This window comes from Motacilla alba, chromosome 3, assembly GCF_015832195.1.
Source record: "Motacilla alba alba isolate MOTALB_02 chromosome 3, Motacilla_alba_V1.0_pri, whole genome shotgun sequence".
In the NCBI taxonomy this organism is placed as follows: Eukaryota; Metazoa; Chordata; class Aves; order Passeriformes; family Motacillidae; genus Motacilla; species Motacilla alba.
In genome coordinates, this window is record NC_052018.1 from 59,391,439 (window position 1) to 59,411,629 (window position 20,191).

At 41.9% G+C, this 20,191-nt stretch overlaps 1 protein-coding gene across 1 annotated transcript in view; it reads right to left on the reverse strand.

Annotated features, from left to right (window-relative positions):
• Positions 1 to 15,793, reverse strand: part of CNKSR3 (CNKSR family member 3) — a 54,968-nt gene extending 39,175 nt beyond the window's left edge. Inside the window, exon 1 of the mRNA XM_038130483.1 lies at positions 15,604 to 15,793. Coding sequence (XP_037986411.1) covers positions 15,604 to 15,655 — 52 coding nt within the window. The 5' untranslated portion in view covers positions 15,656 to 15,793. The remainder of the gene's footprint in view (positions 1 to 15,603) is intronic.
• Between the last annotated feature and the right edge of the window lie 4,398 nt (positions 15,794 to 20,191).

A 20,191-nucleotide genomic window follows, 5' to 3' on the forward strand; every position in this document is an offset into this window, starting at 1 on the left:
AGGCTCTTTAATAATTGATAGGTCACTGGACAAAAGACAGGGAATACTACAAAAGAGAGAACAGTGAGGAACACAATGTGGTATAGGACATAGGGTTGCACTGCTTGCAAAAAAAAAAATTAACTCCTTACAAAAGGGTATGTCCTTTGGCAGGTTTCACTCCAACTCTCACATATCCTTAATTCAGGTTTCCAAGCAGCAGATATTGAAATTAAACTCACAAAAAGGCAGCTTTCTACCAGGTACCTTTCCAGTTTATGTAACTTCGTTATTACTATAAAATAATTCACAATCAAATTCAAACAATTTTCAAGAGAGCAGACATAAGAACACTCGTGGACAACTTAATGAGCCTTTTCCTTTTTAAAAAGTCTTGAAATTTCAATTGTTATGTTAATGCATTCACAGTAACACGCAGCTTACACCAGCACCATCACAAGACCAAACTTCAAGGTGGCAAAAATTCAAAGGTGTCTGAAAGAGGAAGTGTTTCTGCTTCACAGAGAGGTAACCTGAGTAGAACAGTCACCTGTATTTCCACCAATACTGTCTTTCACCTACTGACATTTCAAAGCAGTGCTTCTTCAGATCATTATTTTCATGCATTTAACTATTCTCTTTGTCTACATGGCATCACTGAATTCTTATGAATAATCAAGTTTTCCTCATACTCGGATTTTTCTGTACCACTATACAGTTGGGCAGGGTTTTTTTGTGTTTGATCTGTATGATTTTGTGTGAGTTTTTTGTTTGGTTTTTCTTATTCTAAGAACAATGCTACAATTGAAGTTTTTTTTTAGCAAATTATCATTTTCTCTGTCGGTTAACTTTTTTTTATTAGGGATGGCTTTCATACCAAACTAATTAATCAAGTTTTAAAAAAAAGCATAATTCCCATGCTTGTTTCAGTCAACACAAATGCAATAGCTGAAAGAACAGGAACTGGTAGATAACAGAAACCCTTACAAGAGGCACAAACTGGCAGATAACTCCTAAAACCCTCAAGCCATTCATGGAGAAAATGTGCTACCCTAGTGGCCGATCCACCTTGTCAACACCATATTTCTCCTGCATCCTAAAAACAACTATTCTCTATTTCAGTTATGCCAAACGTCACATCAGCCACTTTACTGCTGTATAGTAACCAAGGGGAAGGATTTTCTAAACTGGATTTTAAATAAGGCTGAATGTATCGGATAACATCTGTGAAAGTGGTACTTAACCACTTAACAGCCTCTCTTCCAAGAGATTATTCAATGGACAATCTCCCCTTAAAGCTTTGAGTTCTGCATTTGCAAAACAGATGCAAGAAGGGATGAAAATCCCATAAATGGTTTGCATTTTGCAATGCCTGACACAATTCAGTCGTTTGGGAGCACCCTACATGTGTGCGTGCATGTATGCTGAAGATTGCATGCAATCCTTCACAATAAGGCCCTGATGCTGAATCTGTCACATTACTTGAAAAACCAAAAATAACCTATTGTCACCCTGCTGCAATAAACAGGTGGAAAACAGGCTAGAAACATACAGATGCAAATGCTGTCCTGAAAACAATGGTTGCGATAATTTTTACACCTGTTTTTTCAATGCAGTGTACGTTCCTCCCTAATTCCTATTTCTAGGGTCACCTAGACATTTTCTTATTTTTCTTCTACTTACTGGTCCACTTACATTTCAAATACCATTAAGTTCAGAGATGCACATCAAGCATCCTCTTAGTGCTTAGATTTTTGGCAAATCAGTATCAAGAACGTAAGCAATGAGAAGCAGTAAACACAAGGCTTCATGTGAAACTGAGTGTTTTGTATAGCTCTGTGACTAACATTACACTTGAAGAATGGGGTAGAAAGAAGAATCACGTTATATTTCATGAGCATAGTAAAATATTCAATGCTTTTCTGGTCCCTGAAATACTGATTTGGAAGAAGCCAGGATATTTATTCCTACCATTTACATTGTTTTTTTAAAAAAATGTCATCTAATGGGTATAAGGGCTGTTTGAAACTGGAAGGTGCAAAAACTTAGAAGCAGATGTTTGCCCAGTAATAACAAGATATTACATCCAATCTAGAAATATCAGAAGTTTTATTTATATGCACTTATTTGTTTGTTTTGACCAACTTCAAGTTGTTTTAGCAGCCTCTCTCCTGGATGCATACTGTATCTCATGTATCACAGAGTTTTATTTCCAAGCTACCTTAGGAGATCAAATAACCTCTTCAAGTCTTCAGATCTAACTTCTGCAAGTCAACCTGCCACATGGTCAGTGCTGTGTAGCAAGCTCCAATCAGTGATTGATTTTTCAAACTTCCAAATCATGAGAAACTGTTCACTGAGCCCAAAGTACTTGCAAACATAAATTCAGAAGTAATACTTTGATGCAGTACTTTGCAAGGGGAGGCAGAACCTGCAACCAGGTTGAATCTCTTCAACCCCTGAGAGTGCCCCTATTTGTCAACTTTATGGAAATGGACTTTTAAGATGGTGATTTATGGAAGCTTGTTTGATCACTCTTTATTCTTTTCTTACAGGCACTGCAGTGACCTTATTTACACCTGAGTTAATCATTAGGTCCTTACACGAGGTGGGGAATGGTGGGGGAAGGGAAGCGAAGAGGAGCAGAGGCGGAAAGAGGAGGGTGTATATTCTTAATTAAAGGCATTAGTGATATTTAGAAGTTATTAAACAGCAAAGAAAGTGTCTCACACAATAACCTCTGTTTATGCAGACTTGGCTTCACATCCCCAAACCGAGACCGCTACGGAGAGTGACACCTTCCCCACATTCCCTCTACTAGAACTACCAGGAAACCCACCAGCTCCAGCAGTGCACTCTGCACCAGCAACAGAGACCCATAAGCAGAAAATTGTGAACAACTTATTTGCAAGCTGTCATCACAGAAGCCACCAAGCACTCCTGTCTTCCTCTTACCATTAGCTGGAAAAGAATAAGGGCTCTCCATACAAGGGCTAAAATAATTAAATAAATAAAAAACCCTTGCTTTTGTCACATCTATAAGCATCTTCTTTACAATGGGGGGGGGGGGGGGGGGGGGGGAAGTCCAAATACTTCCGAAAATTATTGTAAAACAGCCAGGAGACAAGTAAGTTATGTCAAGTAAGTGACAAGTTCCCCAAGTAAGACCAACATGACAGAATAGCATCTAGGAAAGATCACATATAACAGAAAAATACAAGGAATAAAAGGAAGTACAGCCAAAAGAGTAAAGTTGATCAGAAATAACTACTGAAAGTTTTCCTTATATACATTCACCCCAAAGCAACCATTTAACAGACTTTTAGACAGCCACGCTGCTTCAACTGCAGCAAGCACAAAAAACTTCTTTGCCTTATTTTCCACTTAATGTTTATTTCAAATCAACAGAAGTAGCAGTATCTCAAAAGCAGGCAATCCACAGGAGAACATTACAAGCATATAACAAACAGGGAAACATACAAGTCTTCTTATCCCAAAGTTACTCTCTCTAGATATCCCATCCCACTCATGTGAAATATGAAAGACATTTATTTTAGCCCAATGTTTTCAATCCTAAGAAATATAAAACTATCATCAGCCTCTTGGTCTGCAGACACTAAACTTCAGCTGCTGTTACCCTTCTCAAGCACACACACTAATCCTGCTGAAAAGATGCTGGAATGAGAGCCACAGAAACCAAAAGCATGTATTTACTTGCAAGCCAGAGCTAACAGCAGCTCCTCAATCCCTGTTCCTAGACAGTAAACTGCTCAGGCCTGGAGAGATTACGGATAGAGGGGACAGGCCAGACCCCCACCCACCTCCGTGCCAAAACCCCCAGCAAGGGAAGCCTTTAGAGATAACTGCACAGCAAAACTTCCCGGCAAAGCAAAAGTCAACTTGAAAAACAAACAACCCATCCCACCTGAAGGCAAAAATCACCCTTCAGTCCATTCTATCTGGAGCTGGGCTTCCATCAGCCCATACATAAATCTCATCACCAAGGCTCTGCCCATCTGGTTTATTGTTGTAAAGAACTTCACAATAGCATAGAGAATTACACTTCCAAAGGAATAAAACGAAAGTAAGTACGAGCACAGAATTCAATCACATGCAATATTAATATTAATCACAGTATTTACACGATAATTGCAGGTAACACAAAAGCACTGTCTCCTTCAAAGCATGCCTCCTAAGGTGGCTGCTTCCATGCCTTGTCAGCTGTATTAAGTTATGATCCTTCCATGAGGAAAATAAGTCAACATCTTTGCAGCAAGAATAAATTTTATACTCATTACTGCTCTTTGCTGAGCCTAAAAATAAATACTATCCTAAAACAGGTCAAGGACAAAGTTATTTCATTTTCCAAAAGCAGCTACAGTACACTCTACATTACTTGTGTGTCCAGCACATGAACCTTGTGTTCCTGAAAACTTTATGTGCTTTATACGCAGTAATAACCCCTCCCGCCTTACAGCCGCCACACAATTAAGAGCTTGCCTTTTCAAAGTTACAAGGTTTTTGCGGCTGAAGTGAAGTTCATTAGTCACAAGAGCTCCTTTTCTTGAACTCAGGCACTTAACACTCTGTTGCCTGTTCCCACAGTGGAAACAAAAAGAAACATTGCAAAATTGCCGGTCTCTTATCTCCCGGGAAGAAATGGGGTGATCCCTTTAATCTGGTTTGGCGGCCTTCTCGCAGCACCATGTGGAACTGTTTTGGCTGATTGCAGCAAGCTCCATTGCTCACATCTGCCTCTCCTTTGTGTGTGCACCCTTGCAAACACTGTGATTACTGTTCCACCCATGAGCAAGTCAGGGAGCAGCCTGCTGCAAGGCAACAGCTGATGCACTTGCCAGATAGCCAAGCTTTCGGATGACAACCTCCTACTCGGTTAGGAAACACGGATGCCTAGCACCTTACGGTCTGACAGTCACCAGGGAGGAATAAGTACAGGCACATGAGAATCACCAGCCATCAGCACCTGCTGATGAATGACAAGCTGGATGACATTTACAAGCTGAATGACACGACATTAACAGAAAGAAGCTGATGGTGCATACACCTTTCCATCATGGACAGATCCCCAGGAGTTACTACTGGATTCTCCCAGGAGATGCTGTCATTACTTGGATGCATAAATTACTTAGTTTTAAAAAGCTCCACATTTCCATTAGGAATTCTATCTTCTTAAAAGTTACTCCTTGTATTATTTTACCCAGCCCTCAGAGTGCCTTCCATGAACCAGGACTTACTGTCTTCATGTACCAAATGCAACAGGCATTTTAAAGCATGTCACAACTGGGTCAAAAAACAAGGTGTTTCAACTGAGCAGTCGAACACCAAATCTTTGAGCTTCTCCATAATTTCATAATCACTCATAACATCTAAAGCAATTGCTTGAAACAATTAGCTGCCTGACCCATTTTCATTATTTCATATCTTTCAGCCCTAGCTATGATGCTGTTTCCTAAAATAGCAGAGACCTCAGAGTTCAAATGCAAAACCCTAACCATAACAAAGCTGAAGGGATCTTAAGATCATCAGTGGCAAAGCTGAGGGCTCTGTCTGAATCACAGACAAGTCTAAAATATCATTAAACGGACCAGGAGACCTACCACCTTCCTAGACAAAAAGCAGAGCAGGAGAGGGCAGGGAAGAGTCCTACAAGTACCTCAGCTAGTCCATCTGACATCCTCATTTTCCGTGGTGATGAAGAGGCAAGAGTGTGAGCAGATATTCTACCCTCCTAGTGGGGCAGTGCTAAGATATTTCTGACCCTCTGCTGAAGCTCCAGACAAGTCTCCCTGATGCTTTTAAGCCACAGGGTATTTGCACAGGTATTAAGCATTATCAGACATTTGTGGGGAAGTCAGGCGATTTGATTGATGACTATTTGCCTCCTTCTCACAGCTAAATTGGGTTTGGGCTCTTTTTCTTTTTTTTCTTTTACATCTGTCACAGAGTACAATTTTTTTTGGAGCAACTTCCAGACAGTGCATAATTCCTAGGCGCAGGAAGCATCTCAAGGGAAGGCCCATGCATATGTGACTAACAAAACTGCTAGGGAGATAAGGGGCAGAATGAAAATAGTTTAAATCTTAACTGAAAATTACTTTTCAGAAGTTAACACATTTTTGAGAATACCCAATGACAGGCAAGAATAATAAAGAGCAAAATATAATTCAGTGAAGCCACAAAAGATAATTAAGTTTCCAACTATCATTTCAAAACTCTCTTAACCCTTGGAAAGTTGAGGATGATATTGGACAATAAAATTTACATGCATTATATCCTCAATTATACATGTATTAGAAACCACACAGTCCATTCAGTATTCTGCAGCAACCAAGCCACGTTAATTTGAGCAAACCTACAAGCGTGCATACAACCTGACCATTCTGGAAATTATCATTTCCACGAGAGGCAGCTCAGCAAAAGTCTCCAGACACACCTAGAACATGACTAACTCTACTGAGAGCTAGAATTCCTCCCCAAATACATCACCTTGAGAAGGCAGCAATAATCTCACTATAATAAAAATGGCACATTGTCGCTACTGGTGCCATGGCAACATCCAATGGGATTATCTAATTGTCTTGTTTGAAGAGATGATTTTACACACCAAAGGTGCTAACTAGCTTGGAACTTACACACCATGCTGAGGTCTAAAAAGATGTGTTATGAGGAGATAAAACCAAAACCAGCAAGATATAAAAATGTTATTGGCAGGTTTGATTTCCAAGTTCATTTTTCAACCACATATATATTTATTTATCCAATGTTATTGTATGAAATAGAATAAAATAAAAAACATGTAACATCAGGGACACCATGATAATGATGTGTTAACCTTAAATTAAGACAAGAATTGCATAAGGCAACAAAACAACACTTCATTAGCTCTCAGAGGCTTTGTTTCTTGAGGCTCTACTTCAGTCATCTTCTCTTGATGTTTTAAAATCTGAATAAAAGTACAATTGGCCAGAATCCTAACAGTCAGCATCACTCTGGTACACCTAGGCCCAAAGCAGTAAGGAACCAAATATTAAATTAGCATGAAACTATCATAATAGCAACCACAAAAATAGATCAGCTCACCCCTCGGAGCACCCACTGGCAGAGAGTACCTGCTATGGAAGGACAGCACCCACCTCAGTCCATTTGAATGCTCCAGCCTTGGCACTGCTGCATCAAACCCACACTTACCCTCACAAATAAGCAATGAAACTTATCCTCAGCCATTACATTACATGTTCCTCCAAGATTATCTTTAAATTATAATCATAACTGAGGGCAAAATATGTTCTTTTTTTTATGCAGTGATTCTTTTTTTTTTATGCAGTGATATGTTATGAGAAGACAAAAGCAAAACCAGCAAGATATAGAAATGTTATTGGCAGATTTGATTTCCAAGTCCTTGTTTCAATCACATATAGATTTATTTATCCAATGTTATTGTCTGAAATAGTGTGAAGCAGGTATAGCTAAGAGAAAAGATGAACTATTTTGAAATACAAGGAAACAACTACAATGCTTTTATGTTGACACAGGGATTATATTTCACAAGAGGTATAACATTACACCCTCTGGTAAAAACAAAGTCCAAATACCGCAAGACACACTACAAATTTTGACAAAAAAGACTACAAACATACAGAATTTATAGCATATCTATCTTTTGTCTCCTCTTTCTTCCAAAGTTTCCATTACAGCTCTCCTTAGGAATGTCAACAATTATTAAGTGTAACTTTTGCCATAATACTTTTACAATTCTGTTTGGTGCAATTGACAGAATACAAACAGCATCCAACACCTTGCACAGGATGCAGTGAGGCAGTGACTAGAACAAGATGGGGAGGGAGAAAAAGAAAAGGTTTCACATCAGAGTAGGTATCTGTATTTCACTAGGTTCCCACTTTTCCTCTGCAATACTCTCTGGGCCCATCTCCATCCACTACACATGTTGTTCAGGCCACATTCCTCAGGCATGTCTGAACTTGTTCTTAGAGCCCTCTACACAGGGCAAGTCCTATGGGGGGGTGAGGAGGGGAAATAAGTCTTCATCCCTTTTGGATCCTTTCTTCCTCCCCACTTGTATGGCCAAGCACACACACCCCAGTGCAGTGCTAAGATACCTGCTCAGGTGCAGCGTTCTGCCTCCTGCAAAACTTTGAGTCCTTCTCTTCTGGCTTGAAAAGCACATGTACCAGAGAAGGTACATGTGCTTTTATTTAATGATAAAATGGGCTTATTGCAGAGCTTTTAATAAAGCATTCAGCCAGCCAACTTCATTTCACTAAAACAAGACTATGAGATAAATAAACACAACGATAAAAGGATGGCAACCTAAGCAACATACATTTTGCACACCCAAGACAGAGACATCAGGATGATTAGCCCAGAAGCATGTACCAACACTTGCTTAGCAGAAGCCTTAGCCCTTGATGAGCACCAATTAAGTTCTTTCCTTTGATCAAGGAGCAAGATAAGATCACATTTATGCCACAAAGCTTTGATTGCAACAACACACCATACACTTTGCTTACCTACACCTAACTACTAGTCTAAGAAAGAGTCCAAAAGTATATTTTGTCATTACAGTGGCAAAGAACATTCTTCATTCAAAAGGCTGTAGAGAGAAGCACATATTAGAAACTACTTTAACTGATTCAGTATGCACTGATACAGTATTATAACAATTCAGCCAGGTGCTGAACACAAGACTGTAGGCCAGAGTTACAGAGGTCAGTGATCTGATCTCACCAAATCAAACACAGATGCCTGGTTTTGTCCAGCATGTGTCATGTTTGATGAAAATTAGCTACATTTCATAATACCATAAATATCTATTCTAATAGGTAATGAATGTTTAAAGCCAGCAAAACAGATCAGGCTGATTCAGTGCACCTCCTGCAGATCCTACAAGCTGTGAAATGTCATTGCTTGTACTCTGAAAAGATGGAGGCGGGCATATGGAAACCCACAGGCAATTTCCTCATGCAAAGGAAGCATGGCCCAGGGACCTGAATGATAGGCTCAGACTCCAAAGTTATCCCACTCTGGTAATGAGAGCCCAAATGACACAAGGACTCTATACCAGGTCTAACACCAGCCAGACACCCACAGTCAAACAGCATTTTTATTTGAATCTCCTCTATTTTACTACAGCCCTGTGTACAAACACACTAAAATCTTGAGCTACCCCATCACAACAAGCAGCTGGGGCCTGAAGAACTCCCATGAATGTGTGAGAGGTTGCTACAGCGACCCCAGTTCAATTAACTCCTGTTCACCCTCCCACTCATCTCCTCAAATGCGCCTTGCCATCATCAGTACCTCCCTACCTCCTCCTTTGGACAGGATTTATTCGGGGTGTGTGGAGGACAGAGCACAGAGAAACACTGCAGATACACCATTCCTCTAGGAAGGCAAGGCTTGACTGTGTGATACCATTAGGCACCACAGGTGCAAATTCAGAACAATATCATCACTTCTATGGAAAATATACAATGGAAATCAAAGTCTTTCACTTAATCTGCAGAGGCACTGTTTAGACTTACTCATTAATATGCCTTCTGTGTGAAGCATCAGTGAAAATGCTGTCCTAAGACCATGGAGCAAACCAAAAACTGAGCAGTCTTTCCACCTCTCCTGCAATTCCCTAATCCTGACCAGCCACCATCTGTTAGACATGCCTGGAAGGAGCTCCATGTCTTAAACCAGGAAAATCAGAAATTTTGATTTAAGAGACAAAAAGCAACAAAGAAACACCACCCAAAAACCCCCACATACTTTTGAGTACTTCATAATAGCCTGTATTCACACATCACTCATAACTGCAATTCATCCTGTAGCACATGTTGAGTAACAGCTTTTTGTTGGGGTCTTTTAGTAAAGAAAACAAGTCATCATGGCAAATTTCAACATACATTTTTATCCAGTGCCCTGTACTTTGTCTTCCTGTAGCTCTTGCAATGTGCTAATGACTGTAAAAACAAGGAGAGGCATGATTCTCATTCAAGAAGTTTTGCATGCTGAAAGCACAGGGTTCCAGGCAAGAAGTGCAAGGAAGGAACACATAACAAGAGTTCTGAAAACCTGGAGCACAGGCAATATTTCACCAAAATGAGGCTTTTCGTATAGAAGTGTCCAACAACAGATACAAATTACTTCCTGACTCTCAAGTTCTAAAGAAAGAAGGAGAAAAGCAGCCTGCACAATGGCCAATCTCTGCACCTTTAACTAGGCAGTTTCACTACATTCTATGAAGTTACAATCAACTTTCCACTAATGCCTATTGTGATTTTAGCTCTTAAAATATTGCTTTTCCAGACATTATGCTGACAGCATTCAGCTTTTAGACTTTCTGATGTTTGATTATAATAGTTTGAACAGCAATTTAATGGCAAATAAACAGAGCTGAATGTGAAGACAAGAACATCAAGGGGAAAAAAATCACAACCCACAAGCAGCTCAAGAAAGTCCAACACAGAAAAACCCATAAAAACGTGATCTAAACACAGAGGCTAACTTTGATTTATGTTTTCATACTTATTCACTCATCTTAGCAACAACACATGAATAACTTCAGGACTGCAGTAGTACAAACTCGTTGTGCTAGTTTTTACTTTGTTTCAGCCCACAAATAAATATAAATAGATGTATTTAGTATAGTCCACCTTTTACTTTTTTTTAGTAAAACATTATGGGCAAGCTTGAATGTGCAAGAGTGGTTATTCAATACCATTCTCTGATCTAATTAACAAATACTCATACAGAGTATCTTTTAGGTAACCAAGAAAAGGTTAGAAAAGAGGAAAGAGATCGTTCTGTATCCCAGGCATGGGCAGCTCTCCCTGCTATTCCTCACTGAAAGCCAAATACTCCTGTCTTACAAAATAAGTAGGGGTTTCTTAGTGATAGATTTTCCAAGTAACTTGAACACAACGGCATTCACTTGAGAGTGTCTAAAAAGAAAAAATAAAAAATAACTCCAGTGCTAGGCATCACCCATAACTTGTTTTGAAATCCAGCCCTGGTTTGCAGCTCCCAGCACACACAGTTAACATGACTGACCTTGTTGAAATCTCCCTGGGTAAGCAAGATAGCTCTAAAAAAAGAACAGCAGGCCCTCACGATTAATTGCCAACTATTAATAAATTAGCATATTTCTCCCTCTTCTTCCAGACATACCTATAAATGTAGCTGCCCAACAGCTTTACCAGGAATGGAAATCTGAGTATTTCATGACATATGCAGGAAAAAGTAATGTCCATGAACTACTGAGAAAGGGAATAACTGAACCTGGAGTACAATAATGAGCCCAAAGCAGATGCATGATCCCCAGCCAGCTGAGTCTACAGCTCCAGTGACAAAGGCCAGACTGTAATGGAGCCCCACAAGAGCAGAGGCTTCAAACCACAAGCATGTCAAACTGTCTTTACGGCATAAAATTTTGCTTGAAGTCACAACTCACACAAGCATGTGAAGCCTGGGAAAAGGGGGAAGAGACAGATCAGGCTACAGCAAACAAAGAGGAGGCACAGCACTGTGTCTAAGACAACAGTGACATTTCTCACACAGGAGCTCTGTGACAAACGCTGCTTTCCTCCTCCTCACATCTTTTGAGGAATGACCTTAGCTGAGGGGTTTCCAGTAGCCAGGGGCTTCTGAGATCAGAAAATGTTTCACCATACCATCAATTGTCATTATGCCATTAAAATTAAGTCACTTTTATACAGTGTACTGCAAATGTGCTACGATTTCTATGGCCACTCACCTGCCCTGCAAGAAGCTGAATAACTCAAGGAATACCTCTTGAGGAACTCTCAAGAAATTCAGGCACACGAGAGAGGCTGTGATATACAGGTGAGGACTTTGAGCCCCCAAGCATCTTACACTGCACAAAGCAAGATCACAGGTCAACTACAACTCTAACCAGATGTTAGTCTGTACCACAACAAGGATCAACTCAAAACAACCCAGGGAAACAAACCCCAAACACATCTTCTCAGCAGAGTTAGGAAACAATGCAGACAATTTTGATCAAAGAACACAAACTCCACACCAGCCCAGGCACAAGTAAATCAACACAGCATCCTAGGAAAATACATACCTTTTCAGGGGCTGAATATGACCCCTAAGCACTATCTTAATTAATTGTGCTGTAAGAGAAACCTTTAACTACACCATCACTTCTTTCAGACAAATAGAGGTGGTGCTTATAGAAAAAAAAAATCAGACTGTTTTCAAACACTGATGCTGTAGCTAAAAAGTTATCACACTCTTGCTATAAAAATGCTTCACATACACAGAAAATTGTTGGCAATAAAAGCACAAGTCTTCCTCTGCAATTTCAGTTTAACTAGACCAGCTCTTATTAGCTGCATAGCCTGCTATTGCCAGTACAGCACCCTGTGCCAGAAAAAACACCCTTGTTCACAAAAAATAGCAGCATTCTAGTCTGAATTAGCAAGAGAAGACAAGCAACTGTGTTTTGTATCAGCTGTTGTTGGTAACAATGAACAGAGCCCTTTTTATTTAAAACCTGACTACAAATATCTAAAAATATTTATGTTTAGCTTACAACTTCTAGATAGGTTCCATTTTAAATGCTAGATAAATGCTTCTTACAGTATTTTTCAAGGACTGAACATCTCAACATCTCAGAGCAAAACTCTTCAGAACAGGAGTTACCTTGTTAAAAAAGTTATTTAAAGCAATTGGAAAAAAAAAAAAAAAAAAGAGTAAGTTGACCAAGAGCAAATAAGTCGTCCAGCAGTGATTGTATAGCCTACTTTGGGATTTTGCTTTTAGGGGTTTGTTTCATGGAAAAGGGTTAGTTTCCCTTGATTCCTTGTGATTGGAAGATTTATGATTCCTTATGGGTTGGAAGAATTATTAAAAAAAAAATTTAATTTATCAAAATTTGATTGAAGGGGGCAGGGGGGAAGAAGGGGAAATGTTCCTGGACAAATATTCTCAGTTTCACATTGAACATTAATATGGACTGAGTCAAATCACGTATTTCCACCATTCTCTACATTTGGCCAAGATATTTTTTATCATTGTATGATAAGTAAGAATCATTATCTGCAAAACTAATCTCCCCACTGAGAGCTGGCATCTCCCAGCAGTTTTTTACGTCATGCTCCGAAAATACATCTCCACAGCACCACAGCACTAACTACTGGCAGCAGATATCACCAGCCAAATAATTTTTCCCAGAGTTCAACCAGTTCAGTTAAGATCATGGCATCACTTCTCACAGAAGGCACGTGCAAGACAACAAAGAGCTTAACCTCCCCTCCAAACACTTGTTCATAAAACTAACCTTGAGAATTAAATGTAATATTCATAAGGTAAAATTAAATTGGTCTTGGTCAAACATGAAACCCACTGGTTGTGAACTACACAGTAAATAACTACTTCAGGTTGAAAATAAACTATGAGACATTGTGCTAACAAGGCTGTTAGCTAGCTATTAAAGCCTCTATTTTCATGTTCAGAGATGAAAGTATAACCATAAAGAAAAATTTTCCATATGTCATTTCTTTATTACAGTCTTGTCATGCAGGGAGTGACATAAAATGACTTTGTATACTAAACAAGTCCAACGCTTACCTAGAAACTGAAAAACAACAGCACAAACAAAAGTCACCAGCAGTCTTTAATTTATTCCTTTACATTTCAAAGTACACGTGTTTGCATTAGTCAGAAGATCCACCTCCCAACTACAGCCAGCCCTCAAATTATTCTGCATAACACTAATTGAGGGTCCAGCTGAAGAGTTACCTGTTCAAGGAACCTGCAAGTAAAATAAATTATGCAAGAAAGGAAGCTAAGAATAATAAAGGCTTTTAAAATGATTAGCAGGTTTACTCTTTAATCTGGCCAGGCAACAAACTTTCAGCACCCAAGAGAAAAAACACAATGAGGGAAAAGCTTTATATAAATATCCCACATGCCAAAGCAAAAGGCTTATTTCATTGAACAATGCACTCCTGTTTAAACCAATTCCAAGCATAAAAAAAAGGAGAGAGATCTTTCTGGGGAAGTTATTTATATGTTAACGCATAACTTCACAGCACGTTTGCGTGGAATCCTCTCCTCACAAAGGCTGCTTGGACGGTCCCTCACTGGCACGGGCCCCTTCAGGCACATGTTCACGCTCAGGAGGGCTGGGAGCATCCATCTCTCGCCGTCTGAAAACACGAGTCTGCTTTCCAAATTTGCCTGAGTCTGGAGCCGCGCTGCTGCCAAGCGCTGGCCGCAGGCACGCAGTCCGGGCAGCGCGATGCTCCCGCGCGGGATACGGCAGTAATGGCTGCTGAGAGAGAGCGCCGCTCCCAGCGCGGGCAAACTTTCACCCCTCGCAACATTCCGAACTTCCCATCAAATGAAACTCCAGCTAAGCCTGCGAAAATACTTTATGTAACCAAAGAGGATCACACTAAAACCTAATGCCGCAAGGAAAAAAAAAAAATTAAAAAAAAAAAAAAAAAAAAAAAAGACGTACGCTCCAGAAGTCATAAATCCCTCACCTAACTCATAGCTCCACTTCCCCTCATTCCCTGTAGAGCGGGAACTGCGACACCCCGGTCGGCATGCGGGAAGCACTCGCAGGGTCCAAGCGCAGTATGACAACACAAGGTTGAACCTGCCCTCAGAGGAAGCCCCGGTAGCACCCAGCGCTGCCGAAATGCCCGGGCAGGAGCGGGGGCCCGCGGCCATCCCGCCCCCCGGAGCCCCCCGGGGCTGGGCGCAGGGGTAGGCGGGCTGCACACCACGGGCCCGCCGAGGCTTTCGCTGCTCTGTCAGCACTGCCAACAAACCTCGAAGCAGAGAAGGGCTTTTTTTGCTAGCGGGAGAGATACAAGAACACACCCGAGAGATGAGGGGTGGGAGGGATGGACGGACAGACGGGCGGACGAAGGGGCCGCTATTCACCTCTCCGAGCGGCAGCCCAGCGCTTCAGTCCCATCACCGCTGAACAGGATAAAGAGTTCTTGCTTAGTTGAGCTAGTTTAAAAACTTCTCGCTTAACTTACAAACCTTTAGTTTTTTCGAACCGTCAACGGCTTTCGCTTGAGGAGCTGAAAGTTAACTTTCGCGGGACTTTTCCCAGCTGAACTACTCTGATTCCACGATCCTACCTGCCTGACGGAGCGCAGTAACCCCCCTCTCCACGCATGCAGGCTGGCCAGGACAAACAGAGGGAGAAGGGGACCGAGCCATGGGCAGAGACCCCACTGCAGATTCCTGTACATATATATTATACATATACACATGGACCTCTCGAGTCAGCCAGTCTCGCTGCAAAACTTTCTTTTTCCAAGTGTCAGGAAAAGGAAAAAAAAAAAAAAAAACCAAAACAACACCGAAAATCCCGCAAGGGGAAGCTGGCGCAAGCAGGCGCGGAGGAGCGCCGGCAGAAGGGCGCGGGAAGCCGCCAGCCCCCGAGCACCACGCCGGGGAGTGCCGGGGCTCGGCCGGGGCCGGCGCTGGCAAAGGCCGCGCTCCCCTCGCCGGGCAGAGGAGCCGCGGAGGCAGCAGGGCACCCCCAGCGCGCCGCCGGAAAGTTCCCCCGGCGCCCAGACGGCAGGGCCGGCTCCCTCTTACCCTTAGTCCAGTCCACCACTTGCTTCGGGCTCCACTTGGTCACCGGCTCCATGGCGGGTCCGAGCCCGCCGGCACCAGCCCCGCTCAGACCGCAGCTCCTCCGGCCGCGGACTCGCCCCCTCTCACGCTCCCATCCCGGCAGCGCCGCTCCGGGCCGCCCCCTCCCCGGCCCGGCTCCTCCCGCCGGCCGCGGCCGGGCCCGCCCCGCTGCCGCTCCGCCCCCAGGTGCCGTGTCCCGGCCGGGCCTCGTGCTTGGGAAAGTGCCGAGGATAAACTTCCAGGGGTTCCCGCTCCGACAGGTCCGGAGAGACGGCGATTCGGGAGTCGCCCGGCATCCTTCCGCGGGAGCAGCGGGCGGGCCATGGGGTGGAGCGGCGGCCGGCGCTGCGCCCTGCTTCGGTGGTGGCTCAGCGTGAGTCACAGCCTTGGGGCAGTTTAGCAGCAACTGCAGAGTGCCTTGAACCACGCTTGTCCCCGTATTGGCATTTGGGGTTTTTGTTTCTGAATCCCTCGCCTAAAAGCGTCCTTGGGTGTGGAGGCTATTTCATCAGCAGAGTTTACTTTTGCTGACTTCTCTTGGGGGTTGCATTAAGCCATCAGCTACACCTCAGACTTGCATTCCTCGTGGGAAATGTGTCGCTTGTGTCCTGGCCACCTCCTGAAGCTCGTGGAAGCCCTTACGGAATGTCAGTCTCTTCTCAGAGGTTAAAGGGCTGACCTCCAGAACTGTGTGCCCAGCACACCGGCTTCTGCCATTCCCTAGCACTGAGCACATAACTCGGCCTTGCAAACACCTTTCCATGCCGCAAGGAAACATGAAGAAAACAGGAATTTTTATTGTGTCTATCACAATACTGTCTGGTTCAGCAGCAAATTGCAGCCTGAAGCCCTTTTGTAGCATGCACAAATGTCCCACTGCTCCTCTTCCCCAACGAGGAAGAAACAGCGTAAACTCTGCTGTGACAATGAGACTGTGAAATTTTAACTTGGCAATATTACAGAGTGGGCAAGCAGCTGGCATTTGAGACTGTCCAGTATCCCACTGTTTTCATCGTCTCCCATCTCGACCCATCTGCTATCCTCAGTCATGCAGCTGAAACGTAAGCTCTTTGGGACAGGGGTTGTCAGTCCCATGCAGGGCTGTGCAGCACCCAGCTGTGCAGTGCCCAGCTTTCCCACCGCGGCACAAACAGCTGCCTTCTGGCACACACTGCTCCAGACTCCTGTTGGAATCAGGAGGAGTTTTAGTTCTAGTTCTAGTTTGGGGAACAAGTCGTTAAAAAGAAAGGGGGTGTGCATGTGTACTTAAAAAGTATAATTTGTTCATTTTTTTTGTTACATGGTGACTGAAGGTATATTTTTAGTTCTTTATTATAAGGTTATTTCATTTTAGCTGATTTCTCGCTTTCTAGTTTGTGAAATAGAACAGCTGCCAGTTAACCTCTCTGCCTATCTGAAAGATTAAAATGCAATTTCTTGCAGCTTTAATATTGGTGCAGCAACCAAGAGTTTCCTGATTCCCTATTGAATCATGTTGCCATTCATGCTTAAGAAACGGTAAAACAGCAGCTCTCCCCCCTCACAGAGGCCTGAGTAAACAGATGGGCCCTGCTAATGGTTTCACGTGGGTTAATGTAACAGCACTTGTTTTAACTACACAGATGCTGCCCTAGGTTGCAGGCAGGATAGCAAATGTCTCTGGCCCTTGGTGTTTGGAATACTCATCTGCTGTCATCCTTCTCTGCCACAGGTCTGGGCCAGTCCCTCTGCCTCATTTGGGTCAGATGAGCACCATATTTTGTGAGGAAGGCATGCAGAGATGGTCGCTTGCTAGCAGATTGCCAATCCAACAAATCGATTATTAATACTTAGTATTTTTGGTCATTTTCAAAGTGACAAATCTATTCTTTTTTTTTTTTTTTTTTTAAGCAGGACAACATTGCAGTGACTTTCTGTTCTTTTACTACATTATGTCCCCCAACATCAACTGCTTCACAGCCTTCTCTGAACAAATGAAATGGGGCTGACAGAGGAAGGCAGCGTGTCTCCTGTTTCTCAAAAGCCACATTGCTTACTTGTGCTACTCTTTGAAAGCCCAGATTGCAGCTGCCTTTGAGTTGATCTTTCTCATGATTACATCACCATAATCTGATCTTTATTTGAGATGAGATTACCTAGTAGTCCACTGGCATGATGCAATTAGAAGTTCTGTCTATAGAATAAGGTGGTTTTTGTTTTAAAAAAATACTCATTGCCAAAAGAAATAATAATTTTTAAAAAACCAAGCAACTCTGTCCATTTTCTAGCAATGCCATATTAAAAAATGACCCTTCTCCTTTGAATGCCTTCAGATGCTCTGTAGGTTAGTTTATGAGCTTTTAGCCAGTATCAACTATTAGGAAAGATGTCCATTCCTTTTCTCTGCTTGCAGCCTTGCATGAAATTCATTGCTCTACCAAGGACCCGGCTGCCATCTCTCCAGAAGTGCACGGGTTTTCTTTTATTACCATTTTCCAGTGGTAAAAGTAATTTGATTTGAGAAGATGATTCAGACCAATTGTTTGCTGATTCCTTGTTTTGTTTTCTTCCTTTGTATTTCCTTTTGCACACCAGGTTTTCAGAGGGCTCTCTGGCCAGTTTGCCTGACAACACAGAGCTTAGTATGGACCATGATCTTGGTTTCACAGTCTTAGGCACAGCAATATGCACCCTCCCATCACCCCGGAGGAAAGACAAGAGTCTTTTGTCTAAACCCACAGTCACATCCTGTCAAAAGGCAGAAGAAGCTACACAGTGTTTGTCACCTTCAGCTTTCTCTCGTGGCAGCTGATCAGCAAGAGGAGGGCAGGTGACTCTCTATAACAGAAAGTCTGTGGGAATAAATTATTCTTTCAAGAAAAAAAAAAAAAGAGTATTTGGATAATTGAAAAACCTTGGCATCATTTCATTAGCTATATTGGCAGTACTCTAGCTTAACAGTGCATTTATAATTTTTTCTAAACACAGTCTGGTTGACTCTGCCTCTTAGGCCTTAATTTTTCATTCCAAATCTGTGACCTACCAGGTTACCTGCCTGGACCTGGTTTTTTTTTTGACATATAGATGGTCATATGCTTGACAAAGTAACCAAAGTGGACAACAAGGATGCCATTCAAGTTTTTAACTAGCATGAGGGTGAGAGGCAATAGATAATCTAGCACAAATACCTGCTGATACAGAGAGAACACACCAAAATTCCTGGAACAGTTGAGAGTTAAGTGAGTTTGAACCAGGTTATCTCTTCACATCACATTGCTGCTTTTGTCCCCTGGCTGCTGCATCACAGTCTGTCTGTTGCCAGACTTACTACCACCCACCAGAGCTACGCCTCACATCCCTTGGCATTGTGCAGGTTTACAGGGACAGCAGCTCCTTTCTCTAAGAGAGGTAACTGCTGCTACCCATCTCTAGGGGGATGAATAAACAATTGCTTAGCCAAAAGTCACATACCAAGTTCAAAAAGTGTGGGTTTTGTTCAGGGCCACAAAAAGGTAATTTTCTTACTGGATCAATTTTTTTAGGGGGGGTCAGCCTATTGCGGTTTGTGGTTTTGAGTGGAAGGGATGTTTTTTTTCTGCAAAGCGCTGTCTAAGCAAGTTTTACATTACCTTACATTTTAATTACATTATTCATGAAATGCTCAAGATTTATTTGTTTCATATTCATAGCTGAAAGCTGTGAAAATTGACAAATTTAAAGTGTGCAGAAGAGAAACCAGTATATGGGTAAAAAATCCACTGTTTGCCTCTATTGACAATCCATAGATGAGCAGTTACGTGCTCATCCCTAACCTTTTATTAGTCATAATGCTTCAGAGACCACCTCAAATACTGTCACTACAAAAAAAATAAATTAGGATTTACCTTTTCAAGCATTACCTTAATCATACATATAGGCCACAGAAGTCAGTAGGACTTTTTGCACAACGACAAGAAAATTTTACCCTATGTAAATGGTGTTGAGAACTTCCCGGTAAGGCCAGTGAGTATTAAAGTTCTTTTGGAAATTGCAACAGGTAACTTAACTGAGTCAGTGTGAGTCAAGTTCAGAACTGGGTTTGGTTCTATCAGCATGTAATTAAAAAAACTCATACTAGTGGGAAACTGTTGTTGCATAAGAATCAACATCCTATTTCTCACTTTGATATCAGTACTGTTAATGATGTATCTCTTCTATACATGAGAGTGTGGGAGATCTTGTTGTAGCCTGATGAGAGAAATAGGTCTGCCCAGTGGTGTTTCGAATACAAGGTTATGCCTGGTTTATCAGTAACCAAAGTTAGGTTAGGAAGATCCACATATATGGCTGTATTTATAGTGGATCTATCAGATTTATTATTTTTTCCCCCATAATAAAGTTCCTGTGCTACTTTTTTCCTAAAAATAGGAGTTCTGTATTTGGATTATCCTTGTTATCTTCCATTCAGCTTTAAAACTACCTACACAAAGTTCCTAGTTGGGTGAAAGTTGCCACTGTCTGCTGGTATAGGTGTATATATATATATATATATATATATATGTCTGGATATAAATATATGTGTGTGTATCTG